This window comes from Pseudoliparis swirei, chromosome 12 (genome assembly GCF_029220125.1).
Source record: "Pseudoliparis swirei isolate HS2019 ecotype Mariana Trench chromosome 12, NWPU_hadal_v1, whole genome shotgun sequence".
NCBI classification, from domain to species: Eukaryota; Metazoa; Chordata; class Actinopteri; order Perciformes; family Liparidae; genus Pseudoliparis; species Pseudoliparis swirei.
Genome location: NC_079399.1, coordinates 13,461,742 through 13,488,576, shown reverse-complemented (window position 1 = coordinate 13,488,576; position 26,835 = coordinate 13,461,742). Strand labels below are relative to the sequence as shown.

Below are 26,835 nucleotides of genomic sequence, written 5' to 3'. Positions count from 1 at the left end.
TCTGGAGGTGAAAAAATAAAAGTAAAAATATTTCACGTTTATGTCTTCTCCTAAACTTAAAGCTATTTATCACATTTTTGACAACTTGAAAATGGTCCTCGACAACGACAGCATGAAAAACAGAGGTGAAAATCCAGAAAAGTAGGGAAGAGAAGAAACAACAAGAAAGATTGTAGGAGACAGCTCTGCTTTCATGTCTCATTGATTGCTGCGTCGCTGGCTGCTCAGAGTAGACAAGCAGGATTTACAGTAAAGTCTGTTTGAATTTTCATTACACCTATCTTCTTATTTGAATGATGCCATGTATCATTACTTGAATCACTTCATACTGATTGTATTTATCTAAACTGTAAAGTTAATCACTGACTTGATTGCAGGATTTTTTTGATAGAACATGGCGATAAGTATTTGACTTGTGGTGACCTTAATCAATGCTAAATTGGTGTTGAGTATTTTATAACTATGTGCACTTTCCCCTGCTCGTCTCTTTTTCCCAACAGGCTGATAACTCTGAAATAACCATGACTGCAATGTATTAGCTTTTATAACACAAACTAATATTCAACACCTAACAAACCATGAACTGATCTTAAAGGATAAGGCAGACTGTTTTGTTCTATATTTTCCTATCAAAACATCTTAAACGTGTTAGTCCATCTCTTAATAATACATTCTGAAATCCTCTGTCTGAAACACTCAGCAGAAAACTGAACCGTCAACACAATTCAATTGAATCAGAAAAATCCACTCTATCAGTCCTGCTTTCAATTGAGTTCAAGTATATCAACTTTTGAAATGAAATAAAATTGTATGGATCCTGAGAATTACCAATCCACTATTTAAATGTTTAAAAAAAAAAAAGTTTCACAAATACTGCAACATCTAATGCTATGGTCAAACACAGTCCTAGATGTTTGTAAAGGTGTTCTGCCGCCCCCTTGCGGTCATTAAATGGAGCTACATTAGGTTCCCAGAGAAACACTGAAATTGTTGTGTCTTTATGCTCTATATATAAAGTCACTGTTATAGTTGTATACTATTCGTGGGTTATCTAAATCACTGTTAGATACAAATGCACGGAGACGAGGATGCAGCACAAGTTAGATCTTTTACTCCCGGGTTAATCACACACAACTCCAGGCATGAACAAACGATCACCGAACTCTGTAGTGGTGACAGTCAAATACAATCGAGCACCGAGTGCTCGATCCAATATACCACAGAAATACTGAGGCGACTTTGCTTTCAAAATAAAAGCATTTAATTTTTAATTGAAACAAAGATTATTACACGTATGCCGTTGTGGACTCTAGTATTTAGTATAAAGGACATATACATTCATAATAACAATTGTGACCATTATTATTCAATATCTACAGTTTAAAATGGCCTCGACTCAAAACATGTTTTATGGGGGGATTTACTCTCAAAGTACTCGGCGGAAGTCGTCGTTCTCACTGACGTGATTAACGCCATAAACACGGCCGGCTGCGTCAACTCTCTGGGTCGGGATTGACAACAATAACAGAGGAGAGGTTTAGGATGAAGACATACCGGCGATTAGCTGTGATTTAGAGACACCTCGACGACAAGCATCTCCGTTTCTTGGTAACTGCTTTCCCGCTAGCTGCCGTTGCGAGGTGAGACGGTTGTCTTCGACGAGCCGTGAACCGTAAGGCCCATTCACGTTATCTGGAGGCCTTGGGCCTTTTTTCTCTTACTGCCCGTGGTGACTTTATTTAATGAACAGCATTAGCTAGTTTATGATGGGAACTGAATGCACAGTGTGTTGTCTTTTTTATTATCTTGTTGACACACCAGGCCACATGTTGCCTTCAGGGTGAACCCAATAACCCCAAAATAGCACTATTTATATTCCACAACATAAATGAATCAAGTAACAAAGTTAATAATGGTTAGTTTGTGTTGCAGAGATGATTGAGAGTTATAATGTATGTCATGCATTTCTCAACAGAACATGTAAACTAATTGAGATGTTGATGAATTAGACTGGAACATCTTTGTCAAATCCAGCTCATAAGATACCTCATAAATGTACTTTATCACGAGGAAAAACAGGTAATTGGTTTGCAACAATGCCAAATAAATACCTAATTCAAGAGAAATTTCTGGAAGACCTACCACAGTGTTGACAATATAGCAAACATAATTTCTAATGCATATATCATTATATATTGCTAATGCATTAAAAGAAAAGAAAATTTCCTCTTGTTGTAATTACTTTGGTGGGTGGTTCATTTTCTAATTCGCCGAAGATTAAATAAAAAAGAAAACAAAGTATGATACATAATGTAACAAGGCAACTTCCTTTATTTGTTTTTGTTTTGTTTTTGCATTGTGTTTGTAGACAAAATGGGTCGGATCTTCTTGGATCACATTGGTGGGACTCGCCTCTTCGCTTGTGCAAACTGTGACACCATTCTGACCAACCGAGCTGAACTCATCTCCACGCGCTTCACCGGGGCCACCGGAAGAGCTTTCCTGTTCAACAAGGTACCTGCACATCAGCTCCTTCACTTGGATAGTTTTATGGTGAAAATACATAAAATAATATTTGTTTTAGGATGATAACTGACCAGCTAGAGTAAGATATTCAGTTCCACTGTAAATTGACTTGTGTTGGAACGGTCATATTAACTAATTGGGTTATTCATAAAATGACACATTTCTCATTAACACATACCTGCAAACTTGTCACCTTTCGGTGTCGAGCTGTCTGCGCACACTGCGCAGCGCAGCGCTCACAGCGAGAGAAGTGGCGCAGCTTTAGAGACCGATTTCGGCTTAACAAATAAAAAGATGCCAGAAGTGAAATGTTTGTCTGTAAAGTTGTGTAATTCTCCAGCTGCTCATCCTGATGAACTGTGTATCATCTGGTCAGAGACTAACGGCCTCATAGTGATAATCAATGCTATGATGGAACCATGTAGTTTCATTCATATCTGGCTGTATTAATACTAATATTACTGACATTTGTTAAGTGTTGAAAAAGTTGGTAAAAAGTGAACCATACAGATGTTTTATTTATTACTATTATAGATAAATATACCAGTCTCGTATTTATGGTACCATATTGTTTTTATTGTATTGAATTCTGGTATCGGGTATCATGATATTTATGGCAGGTATGTAATATGTATAGAAGTTATAATATGAGTATCGTGACAAACAGGTAGAGACAGAACAGATTCAGGGAAAAGTCCATGAGGACTGTTCAGGCAAAAAAAAAGGAAGTTGGTTCATGAATGACTTTAACCATATTATATGTAATGACAATGTATATTTGTTATTACTGTCATTATAGGGCTGAGTCAGAGCGGAGGAACTTTTGTTCTTAAACTGTTTATTATCATTATTTAGATTTGTGGTCAGAACAATAAAATGACTAGTTGTGGTTCTAAAAGCTTTGAGGCTTCAAACAACGTTGTCACCTTTTTCACCCCTCATGAGTTTGCAGGTATGTTAACATTGTATGATTGTGGACATTATTGTAGCAGATACATTTTGTCCTATAATCGATTGTTTAAGAAATATTTCAAGCAAAATGCCAAAAGTGATGCTTCCAGCTTCTCAAATGTGAGGATTTTAAACTTTTCACTGTTTCATCATTCTAAATTGAATGTATCAATTGAATATATTTGGGTTTGGGTGTTGGTCAGCCACATTGTAGCAATTGGCTGTCACAGCAACTGATATCTGGCTGCTGCCTTCCAGGTTGTGAATCTGCAGCACAGCGAGGTGCAAGACCGAGTCATGCTGACGGGAAGACACATGGTGAGGGACGTCAGTTGCAAGAACTGCAACAGCAAGCTAGGCTGGGTGTACGAGTTCGCCACCGAGGAAAGCCAGCGCTACAAGGAAGGACGTGTCATTCTGGAGAGGACGCTGGTGAGGGAGAGCGAAGGCTTCGAGCACAATCCCTCCGACAACTCCTGAGTTGACGCTTGTTGCAGTTACAGCGCTCAATCCGGGCACGTTACAGATTTTCCCTCAGGCAGCAGTGCATGGATTTGATGGACACTGCCATTTGGGAGTAGAGCTACACCAGAACAATATCCCAGGGTCTTTGTAGGCAGTTTAAATGCAAAAAGTGGTCTTTATTTTCCCACTTTTAAAATATAAGAATATCTTCTATGATGCCATTTCTTGTCTAGCATTTCAAATTGCCTGCAGTTTCAATGTGTTTATTGTTGTGGCGTTTTGGCTGCTGTCAGAGGGAGGCGACTTGCTCACGCTGCCCTGCAAGGTCAGAGATTGTGACGTTGAACATGAACCATGTTCTTCACAGAAGATTTTGTCACAAAGCAGTATGCTGCAATATATTTCTTTACTGCAAAGTGTTCAATGTGACAGTCAGAAATTCTTTATTTTATATGAATATTAAGTAACTTTTCATTATTAGCTGTATTCCCTAAAAAATAAATCACGGTGATCATATTGTTGTTTTCCATTTATGACCTATAGAGGTCAGATATCCCAACTTTATTTTGTGATGATAAATGATAGTCAAACCAGTTTTTGTACAGTGATGGGGAATTACATATCAATACACTCTTGCTGTAAGCCTGATTTCAGTGATTTATTTAATATAATCCAAATGTCTATTAGCAATTGGCATATTACTTAAATAAAACTGTTTTCTCATTATCAAAAATAAATACATTTAAAATGTATTCATTAATGATGTGTTTTCTTTCATGTCTGTCAAAATTTTGATTCTAATATTGTGTCCTACCTGAATTAAAAAATATATTTAAAAAAAATCATTACTGGGGAATTAATTATGTATCGGTAAAATTCATTGCACGTATTAAAAAGCCAGTTTTGAGGCCGCACACGTTTTAGTCAATAAAAACCGTCCAATAAAAGAACAGCACGTGAATGTTTGTCAAAGATGACACACATTAAATGTTTAACGTTTGAAATGCCGACCAGAAATAAGTGACGAACCTGCACCGTAGTGTGATACGGTCAACCTCACTTAAATGTTCATTTTCGTGCATTCCTCCGTGAATCGGTCACACAGCGATTCCTCTTAATGACTTTGGATGTTTCCTGTTTGTTTGGTTTCCGACGAAGTAACTTAAAGAGCATAAAGTCAAAGCTACAGCGATTATGAAGACGTTTCACCAACTGGCAGCGTTTCGGGTTACAGTAAACAAACGCACTCTTCGTAAAGTCGACTCGCGCTGCATTCTGGGTAATGTAGGCCCTGGTCACCAGACGCAGGCACACAAACACTCCTGATGTGAAGCCGGTCGAACAACATTCTTTAACCGAGACTGGAAATGTGTTCGTGTTGATGCAAAGTGAAGAGAGCAGGAAGTCAAACTCCTTTTTCTCCTCGGACGGACAGGAACCGGAGCAGCGATGGCTGACGGTGAGCCGAACAGTTAATACGAGCTAGCATGTTATTAGCCGTTTATACGAGCTAGCCGAGCTAAATGCTGTCAGTCATGTGTCGCTCAAACGTGTGTTTCTTTCCAGTGACCGAAGTGATAACACGGTGTGACTTCACGACACGTTCCCTCCACAGAGCACGTGAGCGTGGTCTTCAAGGTGTACTGCCTGACGGTGATGACGGTGGTGGCGGCGACGTACACGGTGGCCCTGCGGTACACCAGGATCAGCGCGTCGGAGCTGTACTTCTCCACGACCGCAGTGTGCCTCACCGAGGTCGTTAAATTAATACTGAGTCTGGGGATGCTGTCAAAGTAAGTGGTAGTAACTGTAACATGCCCCCGTGTCACCACAGGGGTACGCACGGACTGCTGCACCCACTGGCGTAACAATCAGTGTTTCCCCTTCCATTCTATCAGGGTGGCGGCCCGCCCCCCTGACATCTCCGCCCGCCACTCTGTAATTTTCAATATAGCGCCAGATTACAGCAGAAGTAATGGGTCCCTTTCCTATCTCAGGGGGGGCATCGTGAAGGAGTTACACTTAGGGCACCAACATGGCTAGCAGCGGCACTAGTCCCCGCCCCCCTGAAGCTGTAAACCTAGGGGAAACACTGAACAATGTTAACAAACCAGTGTAGGCTGTAATCATAGGATCATTTTAGTCTAATGCACATGAAAGCCCTGGTGTGTATCATCAACCTGTCCTGGACCAACAACTAAAGAGGTTCTGAGCTGCTTTCCTGGTCCTGGTGTATCCAACATGTCCTCTTTGCTTAAACACTTGTCGTTTAATGAAGGAAACAAATTAAATGATTAAGCGACTCCCACAAGTGGATTTAATGTATATTTAAATGAATCATCTAAAAGTATTTCCGATTTTCATGTGTCTGTTGTGTGTCTCTTCTCAGAGAAACAGGAAGTCCCGTCAGACTGAAGAACGCTTTAGTGGAACATGTATTATGCAGCCCAAAAGAACTGCTGAAGCTGAGCGTGCCCTCCGTCGTGTATGCGGTTCAGAATAACATGGCCTTTCTGGCCTTGAGTAATCTTGATGCACCAGTTTATCAGGTATGAACTATATCCTCTTTCTAGGTTGTTCACATGAATGGATATTGGACCCTCATGCCTGTGCTGCACCCAGGAGCTAAACAATGTTAAAAAACCAGTTTAGGCTGTAATATGATTTACATGCAGAAGATAGTTTGACTCACTCTACCAAATGCAGCACTATCGTGCTTATGTTGATGTAGATGGGTGAAGGAAAATGTGTAAAAAGTGTACTTTTACCATCTTTGAGAACTGGCTGCATTGATGAGGGCAGAGTTTGGCATTTTTGCTTCAGAATCACTCAACCCATTGATCAGTTAGCATAATTACTGTTGATTATCAGTCATTCCACTAATGACTGCAGTAACACTAAACAACTTGGGGCACAAAAGTTGAAGAGGTAGAATGCAACCGTATAGAAAACATTTACATCAACTAAACTTCTGAGATAGAAATGTTGCTCCATCCCATGATGTGTGAAGTGCAAGGAGTGTAGATCTCATACGAGCCACTGGAGCTGTATCGGTGTGTGGCTGAAAAGCTAGTCCAACCAACCTTTATAAACTTCAAAATCAATAGTTTTTTGATCTAACTTGTGTTTTTATCTGTGTAGTTGACCTATCAGCTGAAGATCCCGTGCACTGCCTTGTGTACCGTCCTCATGCTGAACCGCTCTCTCAGCCGGCTGCAGTGGTTCTCTGTCTTCATGCTCTGTGGGGGCGTAACACTCGTCCAATGGAAGGCTGCGGAGGCCACTAAGGTTCAGGTGGGGGTGGCATATATTAAAACTTAAATGTTATAAACATCCTAGCTATCCACTTGACTATAATATATGTCCTGTGTCTTTCTTTTTCAGATCGAGCAAAATCCTTTCGTTGGGTTCGTCGCCATCGCTATTGCTGTCATTTGTTCCGGGTTTGCAGGTAAAGAGTCCGTGGGAAATCACTGATTAATGGTGGATTCACCCGGTCAACCAATATTAATTTAGCTGCCACACACGGAATACAAATATTAGATGAGCCAAACAACACCTGCATTTACCTGCCAAGTGATCTCTACTCAAACATGACACGAACACCAGCTGCTGTCTTTTCTCATTAGCAGTGCTTAAAGTTAATCGATTATTGTATTTGTATCGTTGATCCATCGTTTATTTTATTTGAGTACGTTAATTTAGATACACGTGGCATAATATTTGAGTATTTACTTTGCATTCACAGTTGTGTGTCTACTTTGTGATTAAGGTGTGTACTTTGAGAAGGTATTGAAGAGCTCAGACACGTCTCTGTGGGTGAGAAACATCCAGATGTACCTGTCCGGTATTGTGGTCACACTGATCGGTGTTTTCATAGCCGATGGCAAGGAGGTCCTGGAGAAAGGTTTCTTGTTCGGCTACACGCCCTGGGTGTGCTTCGTAGTATGTGAGTGCTGCTAAACCGGAGGATGTTCTCCTTTTAATTGCACTTTAGTTCACTGTATTTTTCGCTGACACTGCTCTTTGTGCTCCCAGTCTTGGCCAGTGTGGGCGGTCTTTACACGTCGGTGGTCGTGAAGTACACAGACAACATCATGAAAGGCTTCTCCGCTGCAGCCGCCATCATTCTCTCAACAGTGGCGTCTGTCGTCATGTTTGGACTACAGATAAGTAAGTTCGTTTTTCAAACAACCACATCATTGGTACGTCGAGTCCCTCTGGCTCACCAGGCGAGGACATTTAAATACGGGAACGTTTCATTTGGCTTTTCTTTCCCTATTGTGCAGCGGTCTCATTTGCCTCTGGAGCACTCCTGGTGTGTGTTTCCATCTACCTGTACGGACTTCCAAAGCAAGACACATCGAAGCTGAGCCGGGAAGATACAGACAGGGAATCCAAACGGAGGCTGATCACTGTGTGAGCCGCCGACCTGCAGCAGAGTCTCTCTCGCTGGTCGACCCGTCTGTGTTGTGGGTGGGTCACTTTTTCTAGCCACCTAGAAGAGCTCCTGCCCCTTGGGAGCCAAATGAACACTCGGTTGAGTCGTCTTTGTTTTCACTTCAGCGTATCGACGACAACTTCTGATCCATTTCAATCTAGATACGAGCAATTTTTCAGTCGATAAGAAAAGAAAACACATTTGATTTTATACAGTTCTTTATAGATGTTTAAAGTTTGTAAATGTTACGATGCAATCTTGCCATGCTGGAGCAACAAGCAGTAACAGGACTTTGTTACTCTTTCGATGCCTCCATATATCCGTTCTAAGGGGAGTATGTATGAATATCACAACTTCTTATCGTGTAGTTTGTTTTTTCAATATTTAGTCTGTTTTACACTGTGAAATGTTATTGTCCTACGTTCATATCATCGTGTGAATTCTGAATGCAGAACATACTGAGAAGGATCAAAATGTGATTGAGTTTATATCTCCAGTGTCATGAATCCTTTGGATCGCATCTGTCGCCTTCAGTTTTAAAAGTCACTCGCAAAGCTTTCATTAAAACCGACTGTAAACGTGGTAAAAGCAACATGAGCATTTAACATGTACGACATGTTACATGATTGTTCCGCACTGTAAGAAAAATCAGATTCCCGTTGTACTCGTGTAACCTGTAAACTGGCTTTGATGCGTGAGTGGGAAATACCTGAGACAATAGAAGGGAATGCTCCTGCGACTTCAATTGAGGAAGATGGTATTTTACTTTGAAATTGTATTCAAAGTAACAAATAAATTAAAGCAGTTGGTACCTACAGCAGTTCAAACAATACATGCAAGTTTCACATTTTATCTACTGGTGTGATGCCCAAGATCCTCATCCCATTGGCCAGGACTGAACAGGCCCCACTGAACAGCCGTAGCCTTGCCTGTTGACATTCAGCAAAGGACATGAGAACGGTTAACTTTTTTAAAATATTGGTTTAATTTTTGCAATAATTTGTTTTTATGAACATGCAATCACTGACGTTTGCTGAACCAGGATATAATTTAGTATCTGTGTTCAGGCCTTTTCTTACGCATTAAGAGGCAGATGTTGGGCTGAAGGAATGTTTTTTTAAAGTTAGAGCAGGATCTGAAAAAGGGCAACTTGTAGTAACATTAGCAATGTCATAACCTGTGAGCATATGTAAGTGTTTCCAGATAATTTATTCAGCTGCAGAAAACTTAAACAAATTAGTTTAGTTGACGATACTAAGCTATGTACTATGCAGACCACCGATACAGAAGTAGGGTTTAATTAATACAATAATAATCACAATTTGAATGGGAAATATTTGTGTTTTTATCCTTAATCCTAATCTGTGACTGGACATGTTTAATTTAACCTATGTGCTTGTTTACAAAATATATATTCCTAATGTATTTAAGGTGATTAGGATGATGGTACATCTAAGAATAAAAAGCCCAGAGCTATGTACTTAAGTGATTATCTTCCTACCTGTGCAACATCCTGAGCGCTTCCTTTCACCGGCAGCTCTCGGTGTGCTGAGGCGATCAGGTGGCTGGAAGAGATCGGAGAGGAGTAACATCAATACGCCAGAGTACGCCTTTTTATCAGCACGTGTACAAAGAAACATTGGCGTTACACGGGCAGTGAGGAGCCGGTTAAACGTTGAGCACCAAAAGCCCTCGAGACTAACGCCCTTCTTACCAGAGCTTCAACAGAAAGTTGACGAGGTGTTTGGGCTGCAGATCCTGGGCCGACTGGAATAACACTTCATCATAGCTACAGAGGGTACATTGAGTTCTTCATTAGACAAGGAGCTAATATTGACGAAGCACTGCCGTACTATGGCCATTTCTGTCAGTGTTTGACGATATGCAGAAGACTTAAGGGATAAAAAGTCTCTTTACCGAAGGAGGTGCCGCAGGATGGTGATACTTGCCTCCTCGAGCAGGAGGGATGGATCAAATGCAACTGCCTCACCGCCTTCATTCCTCTGCATCAAGCTGCAGTAAGAACAGCATGACATGTGAATGAGCCACTTTTGTGGTATATTTGGAGAGTATTTGTATCCAATATTTAACAAATGTATATTATTGTTGTTTTAATGATTCTTAACACAGACTCGATCACAAGAGCGACGGTAAATTAAGGATAGAAAGAACTGAACTCGGCTGGTGTATTGTTTCAAAGCAAAAGAAAAAGATGTCCTGGCTGTGCAAGAGCAGTGGTGGATGTTCATAAGTACTTGCACTTTATACGTACACACATATCTGACAGCTATTGATAGTTACTTTGTGGATTAAAATACATTCCAAACATGTGGTTAGTCTATAAAATCAGAATCAATGTTATGGATAAAACAAACAAACATCAAATGCAAGGACCACAGTCGAGGATTAAGTGGCATCTATTGGTGAGGTTGCAGATTGCAACCAACTGAATACAACTTCCTGCACAACATTGATTTGTTGCAAACCTACTGTCATGAAATAACACGACAAAGATTCACTAAACTAAATCACCAACATGACTCCAGCACTACCAGAATACCTCAACAGAGTTTCATTCATTTGAGCCGGCGTTGAATACAGACCTGCGGAGTCGAGCATGTGTGTACTGGAGAAACACCCCCGTGTCTCCCTTAGCCTGCAGCATCCTGTCCCAGTCAAACGTATAGTCGGACTGCAGCGGCCCTCTGAAGTCCTGAAACAAAGTCAATGGGAAATATAATCCATACTCACATTGTGCAGAAAAATCAGGAAATTAAACAGTTGAATATTTGACTTCATAATAGAGCGTAGAGGTATGGTTAAAAACTGCGACAACTCGCCTGCACTATTAATGCACTGATTCCCACTTTTTCGGCTGTGTCCTCTGGGTTATCCATTTCCTTTGTTGCTGTGGAAAGAGCAAAACCAGGCTCATTATTCTCACATGGGCAGGTTTTCGTAATATTTGCCATTTTAAGAAGAGATTGACAGAGAGGCACATTTGCAATATAAACTACTGCCTGATTAAGGTGTGGCGGGTCTTACTTTTTGACTGGCTCATGTTGTGGAGCATTCGGGCTTGAGCTTCGTCCAGCACGTCCTCCAGAAACACCACCTCCCCCTTCCGGGTCTTCATACCCCTCACCAGGCCAAAGGGCACATGCTTACACCTGCAGCCAGTGGTGGAATATGCATTCATATCTTTTAATTCACTATAAGCCAGCAGTCCTAAACTAATTATTTTTATTTAAAAAATGTGGAAGTTATTATCAGCAAAACTATACTTAAAGTATCACAATTAGAAGGTAATCACGACACAGAATCTGCATTTTTCATTATGACAAATTTCTGAGTGTTTGGACAATATATAAAATTATAAAACCTGATTAGATTCTGGAAGAAAATGTCCAACTTTATTCATTGTTTGATCTCTAAGAGCTAATAACAACTAGCATTGGCTAACATCATACAGCATCCACCACCCGGTCGATGGTATGTGTTTAGTTGTGTTCCGGTGGTTTATTGATACCTGTCAGCCCAAGAATGTCCCATGGCGAGCAGGATGTGGAACAATTGGTGGAAGTGATTCGCCTGGCTTTTATCCGTCTTTAAAACAAAAACAAAACAGATGCAGCAAAGTGATGAATATGTCTGTGTAAAGGGTAAAGAGATCAAGGAGGAAAAGTAGTAGGAGGCGTACATAATGGAATGGTGAACCAGGTGTACAAGACTCACTTTCTATTTTCAGACTGTGGGTTAACAGATATCAACACATACATTTTGCATTGTTGTGTTCGACATGTCTTTCATATCAGATAAAGGTATGAAAAAAACACACATCACAGTAAGAAATGTTAAGTGACATCTTCATATGTATTGTATTTTCCATCCAACAGTCAAAACCTCCAATGTATTAACTGCACACTTGACTTATGAATGCAATTCAATGTCTTTTACTACTGTGCATCATGTTGGGGATAAATGTGTCTTGTATATGTAAAGTTACTGTTCTATCAGGTCTTTAAAGGACAACAATGTTGTGAAGGCAGAGAGAGACAGTGCATCAGTTTCCTTACCACATAAATCATCTCATTAAAATGGTACTTTTCTTTTCGGTCAATCGCAGCAGCAAGATCTCTTAAATGCAGAAAGTGGAAAATAATCCATTATTGACACTTTCGTATGCAATATTCATCCATTAACTCACCTTGGATCTTTTATTTCAACAACATTAAGGATTGTCCTGACTTTGTCGTGGTGCTGACCTGGTGATGTAGAGAGTTGTGCCGTCACTGCGGCGCACCGTGCAGACGCTGCTCATGTCTCCGGTGGTGGAGAGGTCCACCACATCGGTTCCTTTCCTGAAAATACAAACAGTCCTTGTAAGCTCAGGGTCTGCTATCATTCATTTAACCATACATCAATACCTACTGCAATACAAGAGCATTCGTTTCATTATTGTTACACATGACCAAATATACAAAAGGAAATGACAGACATTAGAAATAACTGGAATCTGTCTACGGAGATGCTAATAATACTAATTAAGTAGTATTTCAAGTCGTGATGACGTAGAGGCAAACATTTTGACAAAAGGAAGTGAAGTTCAAAAGCATTTTCAAACAGGAAACCACCCGTTCTTCAAATATTTCTCCATATTCTTTAGATCTAGCAAGCTTAATAAGAGCATTATAATGTGAGTGTTTACAGATATATTGAAACATTATGTTGACCGATACATTATTGATAAGCACATGTTGCATACTATTAATATTATACTGTATTTGCAGATTCATACAGCCCTTGCTGTTTAATACTATTTATACTCTACATATGAACATTACTCTAATCTGCAGATATGTACTGAGCAGTTACAGGATACAAATGGACCCGTCGTGCTCTCTGGTAATGAAGACTGTTCTTAACATATCTTTGGAGTTTTTCCAATAAGGGTATTTCTGAGACATCCACTTCCAACTCAAAATACAATTTCACAATCTAAAAGCCAAATAAATAAAAAATACATTGATGGTCTGCCAAAACGGTTAACACCCTACACAAAATCAGTAAGCGCCAAGTAAGCATTAACATGACTCATTACAGCTAGGATAGGTGAAGTATTTCAGAAACACCGTTGTTATATTTGTTGACATTTCCTTGACATTCTGCCAGCATCCAATAAAACAAATGCTCTGACAAGAAAAGAGGAAAATTAAATCTGGTGTCTGTGGCTGTCGTAGGGATTGTAATGAACCCAATCATTTGATTATTTATCCTTGGTGTGTCATGCTGGCTGCCGACTTAAAGCCATCACATACTCAGAGGTTTTCAACAGGTCTCGACTCTGAAGCTGCTGCACCACCTCCTGGGCTTGATGATGGTGGAAGGACTCCCCGGAGTAAATATCAAAGTGGATCCCTAACCGCTGGAAAGATTAAAAGAATGAATGTCAAATTTTACAGTTGATTATATTTATTCTTCTGATATTTTCTTTAGTTTATATATTTTTCACAGCTTAGGTTTTTTAACTGTGGTGTCAGTTGGTCATGCATGTTATTCTTTCCAGCTGCTGGTACCTTGTAAATCATTTGATACTCGTCCACGGTAATCTCCCTGAACTGTTGCCATAACGACACAGCCTCGTTGCCATGCTGCTCCAGCTGTCTAAAGAAGTCTCTGGCCGCCTGCTTCATGTCCTCATTGTGCTCTGCCTCCTTGTTTACTTGAACATAAACCTGCAGGATAAAAACAACAAAAATAATGTTGACATAAGAGGATCCTGTTTAATACTCGTTATGAAACACACTTATTATACGGCGTCTCTTTGAATACATCTGGGTGTCTTTATCAGAACAAAGTCACCTCAAACAAATGCTGTAAGGGATTCTCTTTCAGTTTCTCTTGACATCCAAATTGAGCAAACCCAGCTCCCAGCAAACCTGAAATCAAAGATGGAAAACTATTTTTTTTCCATCAGTAACATTCATTTAAAGAGAAGCGTTTCTGACACCAGAGGACCCCTGTTGAATATATATTTACTCACCAAACTGCATACCCCAGTCTCCAAGGTAGTTCATTCGAATAACGTTGTGTCCAAGACACTGCTTTAAGTTAGCAATAAAGTTACCTGGAGATGAAGAATTTATTTATTTTTTAACTACTCTCTGGTGAGTAAACTACCATTTCAAAACATATTTTTGGGCAATTCTTTACATCTATTTATCATCATTTCATATATAGCGAGACCTCCAATGAGATAATATTACAGTGCAACTCACTTACATATTGATCTTTACCACTATTCTGGTTTCAGTTACTGAACACATCTAAATGTTATTCAACTCACCAATAATTGTAGATCTTAAGTGTCCAGCATGAAACTTTTTGGCTATATTTGGAGAGCTGCAACATTAAAACACATTAACTCTCACTGACGACAATCTACAAGTGGAAGACATTGCATGTACTTAAAGAAGAAGATATACAAACACTAACATACCTGTACTCAACTAATGTTGTTCCTCTCTTGAGAGTATTGAAAAGTTCACTATTCAACCCAAATTTATCATCCTCCCCCTTTCCAAATGGCTCCAACATTTTCTACAGGGGCAGTCAAACGGTTTATAAATCACACTAGAAGCAGTCAAGATGATTGTTTTCACCACGGGGAAAAGAAAATGGACAAACCTGGACAAGAAGTTTACGATTCACTTTAAAGTTGATCATTCCACTTCCAACAGATATGTCCTCCACCACACTGTCCTGCTTCAACTGAAAAAAACAGTCGATTTTAGGGAAGACAAAAAGTATTTTTTTCAGGATTATATTAAAGCAGAATAGACTTAGAAAACATTAAGAATATTCACTTAACTTTGTGATTTTGGTTGCAGGTGAATGAGCAGGGACAACTTTATATTACATTCAAATACACAGGAAACCTCGGTGTTCTTTACGTGAAATAATAATAATACCCATTCACAGCCAGTACAAAGGAAGGTGCACACATAAATAATATATCAAGTAAGATTCTTCAAGCAAAGGAAAAAAGGCAGCTTTACATGGAGGCCAATGTCGTAATTAGAGGACAGTGATGAGCTCTCTCTCGTAGCTCCTGTTAAAAGTGTGCCTGCAGCTTTGTGACTGATCTGCAATAACCACAAAACCTTAATTGGAATACCGGAAAGCTTGGCAACATAAAAATCTATTGCAATTAAGTTACAAAAGCATGAACAGCTGTTTCTCTATTTCTGTTTTTGTATATATCCAAATATGTTTCTGCTATTTAAAAAAAGTTAGGCTAAACACTGTTGATAAGTGTGTGGAAGCTGATGTGTATCACTATGGTTCCAGAGATCTCTAACATCGTTAAATTTGAGTTACAATGAATGAAGGTGGCTTTGCTGGAATTCAATTCGTAGAGCAGGTTGGTGGTTAAACCTGTGGTCCAATGTGTCACAGACATAAACATTGAACCCCAAAGTGCAACCAACACACTGACAAGCATACATGTTAATCGATTTCGATAAAAGCTGTCGAACAAATAAATGCTAAAAGAAAGATGAGATGTTCTCCAAGATGAACCTCACGCGAGTGGCCAAGTGTTCAGTCTGCAGCTGAATGTCACCGCTGGATGGGAGAATCCCACTGATCCGTAACGTGCCGATCGATAATCTGAAGTCAGCACCCTGCCTGAGGAGCACAAGTTCAGGGAGTTTTAACAAACATACACACAGCGCATCGGACTCAGTCTCTTGCACACCAGAGGAATAATAGAGTTAGTTAAACGAACTTAACTTTTTCTTGAAAACTGGAACAGCTGACAGAGCTGGTATGAAGGCATCCTCAGACTGCTGCAGCGAGCGAGCCAGCTACACATCGAGACACACGAAGAGGTCGAACATTGGATTAAACAGTATGTGAGAAGTGTGTAAAGCAAATGCTAACTGTGATGTGTAATGGTTCCGCAACCCTCTTGTTTTGACTTGCTCCAGGGTCACGCAAAGCTGCCAAAGTAGCATTAACACAGTGGAATAGTTGAAGACTTCCTGTTTTGTTACCTTTGCTGCTATTTTTCTTCTGAAGAAACAAGCCATGTTTGTTAAACGTGCCAAACCTATACAATATTCAGAAACGTGTGGCAAAATGTTCTACAATCAATGTTATATCGATCCACATGGCATAGCTACTGTACTTCCGCCTTAGTGACGCTACTTCCTCTAAGCTCGTCCAATCACAGGCTTTGTCTGCTCTCGGAATGGGTTCGCTCGATTGTTTTCTCCGTTGCTCCCGACGGTGTGGATTGCATATGCGGGAACTAAATTTCGGATTCATACCTAAAGTGTTGTATAACATTAAAATTCGTGACTATAAGTAGCCGACAAGGTTAAAGACCTAAGGATTCTAAGCTTAAATGAAGCTTATAGATAAGAGTTACTAGTGGCTAGAAAACAGTAAAAAAAAAAATACCTAGCCATATGAATATCAAGATGTCAGATGGACACAACCCTTAGGAGCGATTATGGAGCATGTCCACAGCAGACAAAAAAAAACCCCATTATTTAAATAAATATAAAATTGTATTCAGTTCTTTATCAATAACATCAGCTTTTACTCAAACAGCCCACCTGATGTCAGCTCAGCTACTTTAAATTATTATTTCCCCACCAAAATGTTAATATGTAATCACTGACACTTAGTTACCTGCTCCATTGTGAAGTCAGAGCCCCTGCAGTGACCCGAGGCTGATAAACAAAAAGCATTAGAATGCCCTATATTCGAAGAAAAGTTTCCAGTGATAATTGACAGCATGTCTGGAACTTATCCCATATACAAAAGGGGGACAGGTTGTGGAAAGAGACTTTGTTTTTTTGGCAATTAAAGATAAAAACAAAATTCATAACCTTAAGGTGGAAGCATGTAGAAAACCACAAAGCGTATACGGTTTGTGTGATCCTTTGCAAGTCATTAATAGAAAAACGAAAACAAACCAAAATACTTGAGTAAACACTTTATTTTTTTCCGCTTTTCTTGAATCAAAGCCCCTTTATACCTGCAGCAAATAATCATGACATTTTGGTACAATAAACAAAAGTCACGCAAAAAAATACAGTGTATACAAATGTAATAACAGTAATTGCCAGTACAGTTTAAAAACAATGCTGAAAAAGCCAATGTCTGTTCCTGGAGCCCAGTCTAAAGGCGGTCTTGGTTTATCCACTCGTCAATGTTCAATCCCTTTTTTCAAAATGTACATTTAGAGAAGCTGCACAACTAATATCCTCTCTGTGAAATAACCAAATTTAATCAAAAAACTAAATCAAAAGGCCAAGTGTGTGGTGGCAGTCAGCCTTTTATGAAGGCATCAGAACAAAGCCAAAGAAATATTGTTAAGAGGCCACTGGTAGAGTCACAGGGAGTCCTTAAACAAGTTGGCAGCAGGAAGCCCTCCAAGCTCTGGTAGACACAGCAAATGTGGATACCACAAACTGAGTCCACATCGAGGCGTTATGGCACAGCTAGGAGAGAAGTCCAACCAGACCGAGTCCCTGGAGTAGCCTGCAGCCGAGAGCATTCCTCAATATCAGACGCTGACACTCAGGAAACATCTGTGGAGGACAAAGGCGAAAAGATCACGAGGACGCTTCAATATTGACACAGTTCATATCAGGAGATGACTTCAGCCCTGTGACCTGTACAGGAGTGTATGCTGGCTCTCTGTTAGGGCGGAGGAGGGGAGACACACATTTAAAAAAGTCAAATTTAGACCACCAAGATTCCAATGGAGAGGAACACATACTTTATAACCAACTTTAAAGAGAAAGTGAAATGCTGAGCCTAGAACAAAGCCGTTTCATTAAAACTGACCAGACTTTTCGGCTTAACTTAAGCTGGACGTGCTCAAGCTGATTGTGGGGCATTATGATAATAACTGGAAACCTTAAAAACGCAGGATTAACGTTTCATTAAGACAGACAAGTCGCCTGGACCACGAAAACCTATTGTTTTGTGAAGCTACGACACACCTTTGACGGCAAGATACCGTCTGTTGTACAAAACGTAAACACTTAACACATGCAGTGACTGGCTCATGAGTCTTGTGTTTATGTAGACAGAAGAACAGCAGGACCAAACTTCACTTTTCAGGAATCATTACTTCTCGTCACAAAGTAGCTTCCAAATGACATTTTTAAATAAATAATCATCAGTAAATGTAGCTTGAATGAATATATGGGTAATGACTACTAATAAAACAGATGGAAAAAGTCTGGTAAATTAAAAGACGTGCATCACTTTACTATAGTGCAGCCATTAAAATCAGGAAAAGACCCATGGTATATTACGACATCCAAAAGCTAAGATGGGATCCAGTCCCATATCACGATATTAAGTGTATTCCTAATAAGCAGATTCTATAAAAATGTTGTTCAGTTCAAATTTTACAAAGCATTATTAACAATGAGTCATAAACTGGGGAGGACTGAAAAGACAAAACCAAATGTTGTAGAGACCCATTAATGAGCTCCAAGTGTGATTATAAAATAATAAATACTCACAGCTGGCAGGTTGCTCTCCGAACCTTCGCATCAGTTGATCATGCGTGAACTTAACGAACGTATCATATTGCTCTGTCGGAAGAATAAACATTCATTGGCACACGGTATAGATTCATCTTTACAAATTGTAAAAAAAAAAAAAAAAAAAGTATTCTAATAACAACCATACCCGCAAGCTTTGTAGTCAATATCTCATCGTACTCCTCTCGGATCGTGTCCTCTCGCTCTTTAAGCAGCCTTTCACAAATCATCCCAACCTGTCGGAGGGAAAATAAAGGCTGCTCTTTTCTAGTGGGAGATGAGGCACCGGAGGACGTTCCTGTGAGGAGAGATAATATCAGACAATGTACACACATGATGAAACACTACAACTGGTGAGGCTAATGCGAAAAGAGACAGTATCCCGAAATTGTGCAGCTTTAATGCCAAGCATGCCAATGTCAGGCTTGTAACCATGTCAGCTAATAGCATCCATGTTGTCATCATAACCAGGAACTAAACAATGATAAACTAATGTTTGAGTTACATAGTAAAATGACGGTGTATCATAAGATGTATTACGTTGACGGATTTGCAAAACAAACTAGCCAACACGCTGATAAAGATGGTCGCTACCTGGCAGGGCGGGTCCACTGGGAACATGCTGCAGGTCCAGAGGACAGCAGCTGTCTGCCTGCTGGAAAGCACTGTCCAGGTGTCTTCGTTTCTGCAGCCGCTTGTACTCCTGTTTGATGTTGTGTAAAATTTGCTCTGAAACAGGAAGAAAAACATTTGCACCATTATAGAAGAGGCGTTTTAGCACAGGGGTGCTTCAATTGTGTGAACACGTTGCAGAATCCACAATTATGACACTTTCACGTGGCTTTTGCTGATGCTGACGTTTGCAGAAAGTCTCTACATCTTCCGCCGGAAACTGAAAACACACCTTTTCCGACTATGTCTGGATTAAAACACAGATTTGCACTTCAGTGGCTCTTAAATGGCTCTTATTGTGGTACTTTTGTAGTTCGACTATGTTGAGGAAATGTTACTTTCTGTATTCTTGTTCTTAGTTTGTACTCTAGGTTGAAATGCACTTATTGTAAGTCGCTTTGGATAAAAGCGTCTGCTAAATGACATGTGATGTCATGTAATGTATCGAGAAACAGCATGACGTTTGTCATTTGAGGAGACGGTGTAAATCAGTGAGCATCATATACATCATCTGATATTTATTTAAAATCATCACACACCTTAGTTCACTGCTATTCCCACACTTCAACAAAGCCTACAATGAATAAACACTGATTTTTAAAACTGCAAAACAAAATGTTTGCCGAACGTACACCTGGGCAAAAGGCTTCACCTGGTAGACAATGTGCCTCCACCGACAGGCGGCACTCAGTTTGACTTGTTTTCACCACCATAACGTTACACACCGGCTAACCGCTAACTTTGTCCAATTATAAACAAATAGTGGTTTGACCACACTGACTTCAGAGAGCTTTACAAAATAAAATGCAGGTGTAAATGTTTACCTGTAGTTAGTCTGGAAGACACTTCGCCGAACGGCGAGGGCTCCATTCTCAAGTATTTCTGTGGCGAAGAGACCGGAGACGTGAACGGGGCGCACCTCCTTCTTTTAGGGGAAGCCTGGCTCATCAGTGGATCAAAATCCAGAGTCCTTTTCAGGGTAGCCCCACAAGCCATCACGCCAAAATGTGTTTTCAAAACACGAAGACGGAAAGGCTAGAATTTCCTTTTATGTGGGAAAGTTGCGAACCTGGGCCCCGATCTGTGCCGCTACTTCCAGCTAGCGTTAGCTCGGTCAAACGGCAGCGGCGATTCCGCTCTGCAGACAAATTCACACGAATTTCTTCTCTTGTTTCCTTCCGCTGATAAATCTCATCGAGATTATGTTACCAGGTATATTCTGAGACTATCCGGGGAGAATATTCTACCGTAAACTTTCTATACAATCGGATGATTGCAGATTTAGCAGGACTTGTTCCGAGTTTCATCCATTAACGGCTCGAATAGTTTACCTTGTTCCGTCCGAATTAATCGGGTATGAGCATGCGCGAAAAAATGGCTGACACTGGTACTTGTAGTTTTTGTTCCCTATCATGTTCATCGTTTTATTAATTTAAATACTACATTTCCCGAAGACGTTGAACTGGTCCTTCTTTTCGAATGTGTCGTTTGCTCACCAAACCCTTCAAACCACTTTGCAGTGTCTGTTTTATTTTAACGTTTGAATAAAAGCAACGAAGGCCTTTTTAAACATTCAAACTTTATGTAATACTTACTGTAGGTTGTCTAACACACTATAAGAGCATTAAAATGTACACTTCATATGAGGATGTGACTAAAATGCACCTACCTAAAATTATAATGTGTAGTTATTTAATGTTAACGTTAATCAGTTGATTTATACTACAGATCAAATATGTCATGTAAGGCCCTGTAGTTAATCTTGAACTAGGAGCAAACTTCTGATTCACAAAAATTAATAATATTGCTGCTGCCTCAGAATCGAAACATTTCAAAATAAATAAATAAATGACGGTACACCTTTACCAGGGTATGATTTAGTATAAAGAATAAGTATTGATAAAAATAAATGACTCATAGTACCTTAGTAATAATGCACTTGGACTTTTTCAAAGATTTCTCTGGCTGCAAAACTCCCTGTCTGGCTTGTTGTTTTTTTATTTAAAACAACACCCCACCCCTGGCAGACTCAACCAAAAGTTTGAGACATTTTCCTCCCGTCATTACCACTTCCTCAACCACCCTGATACAATAACATATTTGAACTGTACAAAATGGAGGAGGATGTGGGGTATTCCAGCCAAAAATTCATAACATTTGATATCCATAGGACTTCACTAAACTTGACATTGTGTGTCATTATTTTGCAGTGTCAAGTTTTGAAGTTTACCAAATGTGTTGGACAATAATATATCAAATGGTGTTATACTTTGATTTGTAAGTGCTATGTCATTGAAGATGACAAATGAACAAACGTTTATTATCAATTAATCTACCATAATGAATCTAGGCCTACTACTTTTCACACATGGTAGAGTAAACCCTGGAGTAGAGACTGTGAATATTTTAACTAAATCCTGTTGACATCTGTGTGAACATATGTTGTAATTTCCTTGTGGTGGTGTCAGCGGATGCTGTGGGAGCTCTTCTCTCGCAATTTGTCACTACTGGGGTTACAAAAAGTTACAACAGGAATACGACTGGCTTTTCTCAATGACACATATTCCACAAGGGGGCGCTGACACATTACGGATGTCTTCACCTTGCTGTCAGTTCATGGCTCCTTTCAGTCTCTGTTCCTCCTTGGATTAGTGGGTTAAGCGAACTCCTAATTCCCACAATCAAATAATCAATCAAATGAGGCAAAATGACAACCAGCTGCAACTTTATTCACACGTTTGAAAACAGCAATAAAACACTTGATTGGTTGTGGTTTTTAAGTCATAGATTCCTTATGATGCCACCACTTTACAGAAGCTACTGGACAGTTGACATGTTGATCATCAATACTGGATAATACAAGAGGCAGAAAAGCATACTGGTAAACAGCGGTCTGGATAACTTTACACCAAGATAAATATCAAGAACAATTGTGCTGTGAGTGTTTTAGAAAAAAAGTTCTACATCATCTATTAGAACAATCACATTGTAGCAGATTATTTTTGTAAGGTCAGTTGTCGAGTCCCCTCCACACAATGCATACACACAGACTTCCATCCACGTTACCAGCTAATGAACAGACCCTCTCTTCTTGGTTTAGATAAGTAAAATGAACAGCACATATTTGTATTAAGTGTTACGCCAAAAGTACTTCACTAGGCCTGTGCATGGGTTGCTTTTATTTTCCAGAAGATGCCCCCCTGCAACAGTAGCACAAAAAACAACTCACTGCAATGGTCAAACGGCTTGGGGTTGGACATATCATCAAGTCACAAGGTATCACACACACACACACACACACACACACACACACAGGGCATTATCATTGTACATTTGATGAAAGCAGCTCAGAAACTACTTCAGTTTGTCACAGTGGTGACCAGCACACTGCATCCAAATTCAGTTTGTATGATCAAGCATTGTCCAAAAGCTGTTGTTGTTGTTGTGTTGTTGTGTTGGCTGTAAAGCTAGTTGATTTGAACACTTTATTTAGCGAGAAAAGACTGTACAGTTGTTAGGTACACATTTGAACAAAGACACATTACTCTATAGGTCTAACAGCGAGTGGTTAAAGAACAGAGACGATCGTCACTGCCACAGAAAATGCCATTTCCATATTTGACACATGTAAATGATGTGGAACCGTTTACCTCCATCTCATTTAGATAACGGTTTTTTCTTCTTTTCTCTTGAGCATGACTCACCTGTCATACCTCATAATGTCTTCACGCAGTTTGCCACTCAGTGAGTATTGTCAGAGGAGGTACTAAAATGAAACGTTTCATGTTAATTTGGGGGGAAAAAACTATCAAAGTTATTTGAACTTTATTTTTTAGCATTCCCTCAAAAATGTCTACATGTACATGAGTTCTGTAGAAAGCCAAGACAAGAAGCTTTGTTATATTTATGGTGCAAGATACATTTTAAAGTCTAAACAATACGGTAAAACATCTCGAATTAAAAATATCAGTAGCCCCTTATCCCATAAATGAAGATATTGTTTTGAAAACCTGAATACACAGTACAAAAATATAATATGCCTTAACTAACTGGACATAATGAAGTCTATGGTGAACAGCAGACTTATGATAGTCTTTGATAACCCTTTCCAATTGCGAGTCCTTCCTATGACCTTGCAATACGGTTTGGCACTTTGGCACACCATGTACTGACAGACCAACGTAGAGCAATGCAACCACTAATGCGTCTATGTGAGCTTTTCTTTCTCTGGGATATATAACCTCTGCTTCATTGTGTTAAATGGCATTGTTTGGGGAGGATGACATTTACAGTTTCCTGCGTGACGGCCAATTAGACGGCCTCAGCAGACGTTTCGGTTGACACGGACATTGTTACTTTGGCTATCTTCACAGTGGTCTTCACGCAGCTCTCTGCCGCCCTGTTGGCAGAACTATTGGCATTTCTGTTCTGGCAGTCTGACTCAAGGCTATTGTCCAACTGCTGGGCACTGCCCCTGCATGCATGGCAGGAGGTGAGCAAGGCGTGCCGCATGTCCTTGCTCCTCAAGGCATAGATGATTGGATTGACAGTGGAGTTTAGCAGACACAGCATGCTGCAGAATGCAAACACTGTCTTGAAGTCATTGCCCATCCTCCAGAAGAGGTCGTAGACCATGATGGCCAGCACTGGGCCCCAGCAGATGACCAGCACTGCCAGGATGAGCACTAGGGTCTTGGCCAGGCGGATGTCCATGCGCGTCTGCTCAGGGCGCGTGGTCTGCACTTTAGTCCCATCTGCTGAGTAAACAACAAGGCTCTTCTGGGATGTGCGGCTGAGCATGCGGACAGCGTGATGGTGCGCTTTCCAGAGGATGTATATGTAGGCGTAGATGATGAAAAGAACCAGCACGCTGGTTACCCCGATCCAGAACAACAGGTAGTTCACATCTATTAAAGGGAATATGTCGGAGCAAACCGAATTGAGACGTTTACAGTTCCAGCCCAGCAGAGGTAGCACTGCAATGACAATGGAGATGGTCCACATCACACAAAAGGCAATGACAGCCTTGGTCCGTGTCACGATGCGCCTATAGGCGAGAGGCCGGTGTATGGAGATGTAGCGGTCAATAGCAGTGAGGAAAAGGCTCCCAACAGATGCAGTGAACGACGCCGTGACTCCACCCAGCTTGAAGAGAAACACATTGGGGCTGTCTTTCCTGTGGAAAACATGGAAGTCCAGAAAGCTGTAGACAAATATGACACTTCCCAGCAGATCAGCCACAGCCAGACTGCCTATGAAGTGGTAGGAGGGTCGGCGGCGGAGGGTGCGGGACTGGAAGATGACGCAGAGCACCACCAGGTTCTCCAGCACCGTGAAGGTACCCAGAGTCAGAGCCATCACTGCCACGGCCAGCTGCTGGCTGGGGGTCAGGATCATGAAACACTCCATGTCCATGAAGTTCTCCCCACACTGTATCGTGTTCGTCTCATCTCTGAATGTGCTCCTGTTGCCGAACAAGTCTGTGGCATTGGTGGGGAAGAAGGGGATGCCCTTGAGGATGAGCTCCTCGTCTGCAGGTACTTTGTTCGGGAAGGAGTTGCTGCGGAAAGCAGACAAGGGCTTCTGCAGAGAGAAGCCCGCCTTGAAGTCTACATCATTGAGGGGGTCCTCATAGTTAGCGTCATTGGAGCCCAAATACTGTAAACTAGATGTAATAGTCCGGAAGGTGGTGTCTGCCACACCATCCAGAACAGATTTCATGGCTGCGTCTGAGGGAAATACTGCAGTCTAAGACGCCCGGACAACCTACAAATTGATGACAAACATTTCAGACATGTTTGAAAAACCGGAAAAAAATCCCATGCATATTTATGACAGGCAATTACATCTTCAGCAATGCACATAGATATAAAAAAAGTATATTTCAGATAATCTTCACATTATGCAAATATTTGGAATTATTATTATTTTTTTATTTTATAGAATTCCTGAATTGGGTAAAAATCTGGTCTCTAACAGCTGGTGTACTTATAATAACTGTGTCATGCACCCTGTATTTATCAGTGCACATACAATATAAATCTCAGAGTACTTTCTTTTCAAGACCATAACACCTATACGGCTGGAAACATAAAGGCTGAGGATGAACACGTCGAATTATTTTATATAGGTGCAGAATCAGACGTTGATCCTTTGTACCTGACAGGAACACTGGAAAACAATCTCATTGCCTCCGTGTAAAACAATGCACAATATGCACGCTCATAAGAGGTACAGCGGGAGAATAACTGCTATTACATCATTTTGATTTTGAAAAGTTATCTTAATATTAGGCTTTAGAAAATACAGTTGTCAATGCAGGAGAAAAAATTGTGTTGGAAAAAAAATTTGTTCAGTAATAATTACAAAAAAAGAGTCAAACACAAATCATCTAAAGTATAATCAGAAAAAAGAAAACAATATTAAAACCCGAAACTAATCATTTTAAAGAGGAAAAGTGGTTCTTTACCTTACATAATGTTCCAAGTGCGAATCGCCCTTCACCGCCGCGCGTTAATCCAAGTCAGGAGCGCATCCTCAACCCAACACAGATCTTACATACAAGGAGATTCAACCAGCGCGCATGTGTTGTGATGGGAACGCACTGTGAGTTTCGTTAAAAAATAAGAAGCTATATATCACAGAAGTTTATCAGACGTCAATGTGCTCTTGGGGTGCGCTCCTGTTGTGTGGATACAGGTTGCCGCCGCTGCCGCTGGCTCCATCGTCTCTCCAGTCTGTTTCTCTGTGACTTCACACTTATGAAGACTCCCTGCTACAAGCCCTGTCACGTGTTTCCATAGAGCTTCATCTGCCCAACCCCTAAAGCTCAAGTGCGGTATAGAAGCAAGGGAGACGACAGTGCTGGAGGATTAAAAAAGGATCTGATTTGAATTTCCAAAGCTCCTCCTATATCAGATGACTTGTGTTTCGGACAAAGAACCGGCATCACCAAGCACAAAGCATGACCAAAAAAAGATTAAGAATAGCTTTAAATATATGTATCTTCCTCATTCAGAATGTTTAACTCATTTTCTACATTTTGCAGGAACAAAAAGCTGCATTGGTCCCATCACATCTCCACATGAAGGTCACTGTTGATGTATGCTTTCCATTTGTTTGGTGTGCATGCATTCAACATGCAGTTGTAGGTTACACACTTTATTGCTAGTCAGTGCATGTCGGTTTATTGTGTGAATAATTAAC

The 26,835-nt window shown here is 40.4% G+C and overlaps 5 protein-coding genes across 9 annotated transcripts; 2 read left to right on the top strand and 3 right to left on the bottom strand.

The window, feature by feature from the left end:
- The first annotated feature begins 1,489 nt into the window (after positions 1-1,489).
- Positions 1,490-4,694, top strand: LOC130202501 (protein yippee-like 5). 2 transcript variants are annotated; one of them, XM_056428096.1, is made up of 3 exons: positions 1,490-1,640; positions 2,369-2,514; positions 3,736-4,694. In XM_056428096.1, exons 2-3 carry the CDS (start codon positions 2,374-2,376, stop codon positions 3,955-3,957), a joined length of 363 nt encoding a protein of 120 aa, XP_056284071.1. In that variant the 5' UTR covers positions 1,490-1,640; positions 2,369-2,373; the 3' UTR covers positions 3,958-4,694. The 2 variants fall into 2 exon arrangements, with proteins under 2 accessions (XP_056284071.1, XP_056284072.1); XM_056428097.1 differs by having other exon boundaries at positions 1,490-1,672.
- Positions 4,695-5,021: 327 nt separating this feature from the next.
- On the top strand, positions 5,022-9,200 carry slc35a1 (solute carrier family 35 member A1). 2 transcript variants are annotated; one of them, XM_056428093.1, is made up of 8 exons: positions 5,022-5,401; positions 5,558-5,735; positions 6,332-6,491; positions 7,084-7,236; positions 7,327-7,393; positions 7,715-7,891; positions 7,981-8,115; positions 8,232-9,200. In XM_056428093.1, exons 1-8 carry the CDS (start codon positions 5,392-5,394, stop codon positions 8,363-8,365), a joined length of 1,014 nt encoding a protein of 337 aa, XP_056284068.1. In that variant the 5' UTR covers positions 5,022-5,391; the 3' UTR covers positions 8,366-9,200. The 2 variants fall into 2 exon arrangements, with proteins under 2 accessions (XP_056284068.1, XP_056284069.1); XM_056428094.1 differs by having other exon boundaries at positions 5,023-5,401; positions 5,509-5,735.
- rars2 (arginyl-tRNA synthetase 2, mitochondrial) lies at positions 8,584-16,547 on the bottom strand. Of its 2 annotated transcripts, XM_056428091.1 has the most exons (20): positions 16,441-16,547; positions 16,178-16,251; positions 15,970-16,072; positions 15,071-15,154; positions 14,883-14,983; positions 14,730-14,785; positions 14,427-14,510; positions 14,246-14,322; positions 13,960-14,118; positions 13,702-13,808; positions 12,649-12,744; positions 12,460-12,520; positions 11,913-11,989; positions 11,429-11,553; positions 11,224-11,291; positions 10,987-11,096; positions 10,301-10,396; positions 10,098-10,172; positions 9,885-9,948; positions 8,584-9,312 (listed from the first exon to the last, which is right to left on the bottom strand). In XM_056428091.1, the coding sequence occupies exons 1-20, from the start codon at positions 16,474-16,476 to the stop codon at positions 9,226-9,228; spliced, it is 1,740 nt and encodes a 579-aa protein (XP_056284066.1). In that variant the 5' UTR covers positions 16,477-16,547; the 3' UTR covers positions 8,584-9,225. The 2 variants fall into 2 exon arrangements, with proteins under 2 accessions (XP_056284066.1, XP_056284067.1); XM_056428092.1 differs by lacking the exons at positions 16,178-16,251; positions 16,441-16,547 and having other exon boundaries at positions 15,965-16,052.
- Positions 16,548-17,375: 828 nt separating this feature from the next.
- Positions 17,376-20,937, bottom strand: akirin2 (akirin 2). Its single transcript, XM_056428078.1, has 5 exons — positions 20,454-20,937; positions 19,552-19,686; positions 19,106-19,255; positions 18,937-19,008; positions 17,376-17,988 (listed from the first exon to the last, which is right to left on the bottom strand). Exons 1-5 carry the CDS (start codon positions 20,623-20,625, stop codon positions 17,978-17,980), a joined length of 540 nt encoding a protein of 179 aa, XP_056284053.1. The 5' UTR covers positions 20,626-20,937; the 3' UTR covers positions 17,376-17,977.
- Positions 20,938-22,337: 1,400 nt separating this feature from the next.
- Positions 22,338-26,343, bottom strand: cnr1 (cannabinoid receptor 1). Of its 2 annotated transcripts, none has more exons than XM_056428193.1 (2): positions 26,099-26,343; positions 22,338-25,395 (listed from the first exon to the last, which is right to left on the bottom strand). In XM_056428193.1, the coding sequence occupies exon 2, from the start codon at positions 25,348-25,350 to the stop codon at positions 23,941-23,943; it is 1,410 nt and encodes a 469-aa protein (XP_056284168.1). In that variant the 5' UTR covers positions 25,351-25,395; positions 26,099-26,343; the 3' UTR covers positions 22,338-23,940. The 2 variants fall into 2 exon arrangements, with proteins under 2 accessions (XP_056284168.1, XP_056284169.1); XM_056428194.1 differs by having other exon boundaries at positions 26,104-26,343.
- Between the last annotated feature and the right edge of the window lie 492 nt (positions 26,344-26,835).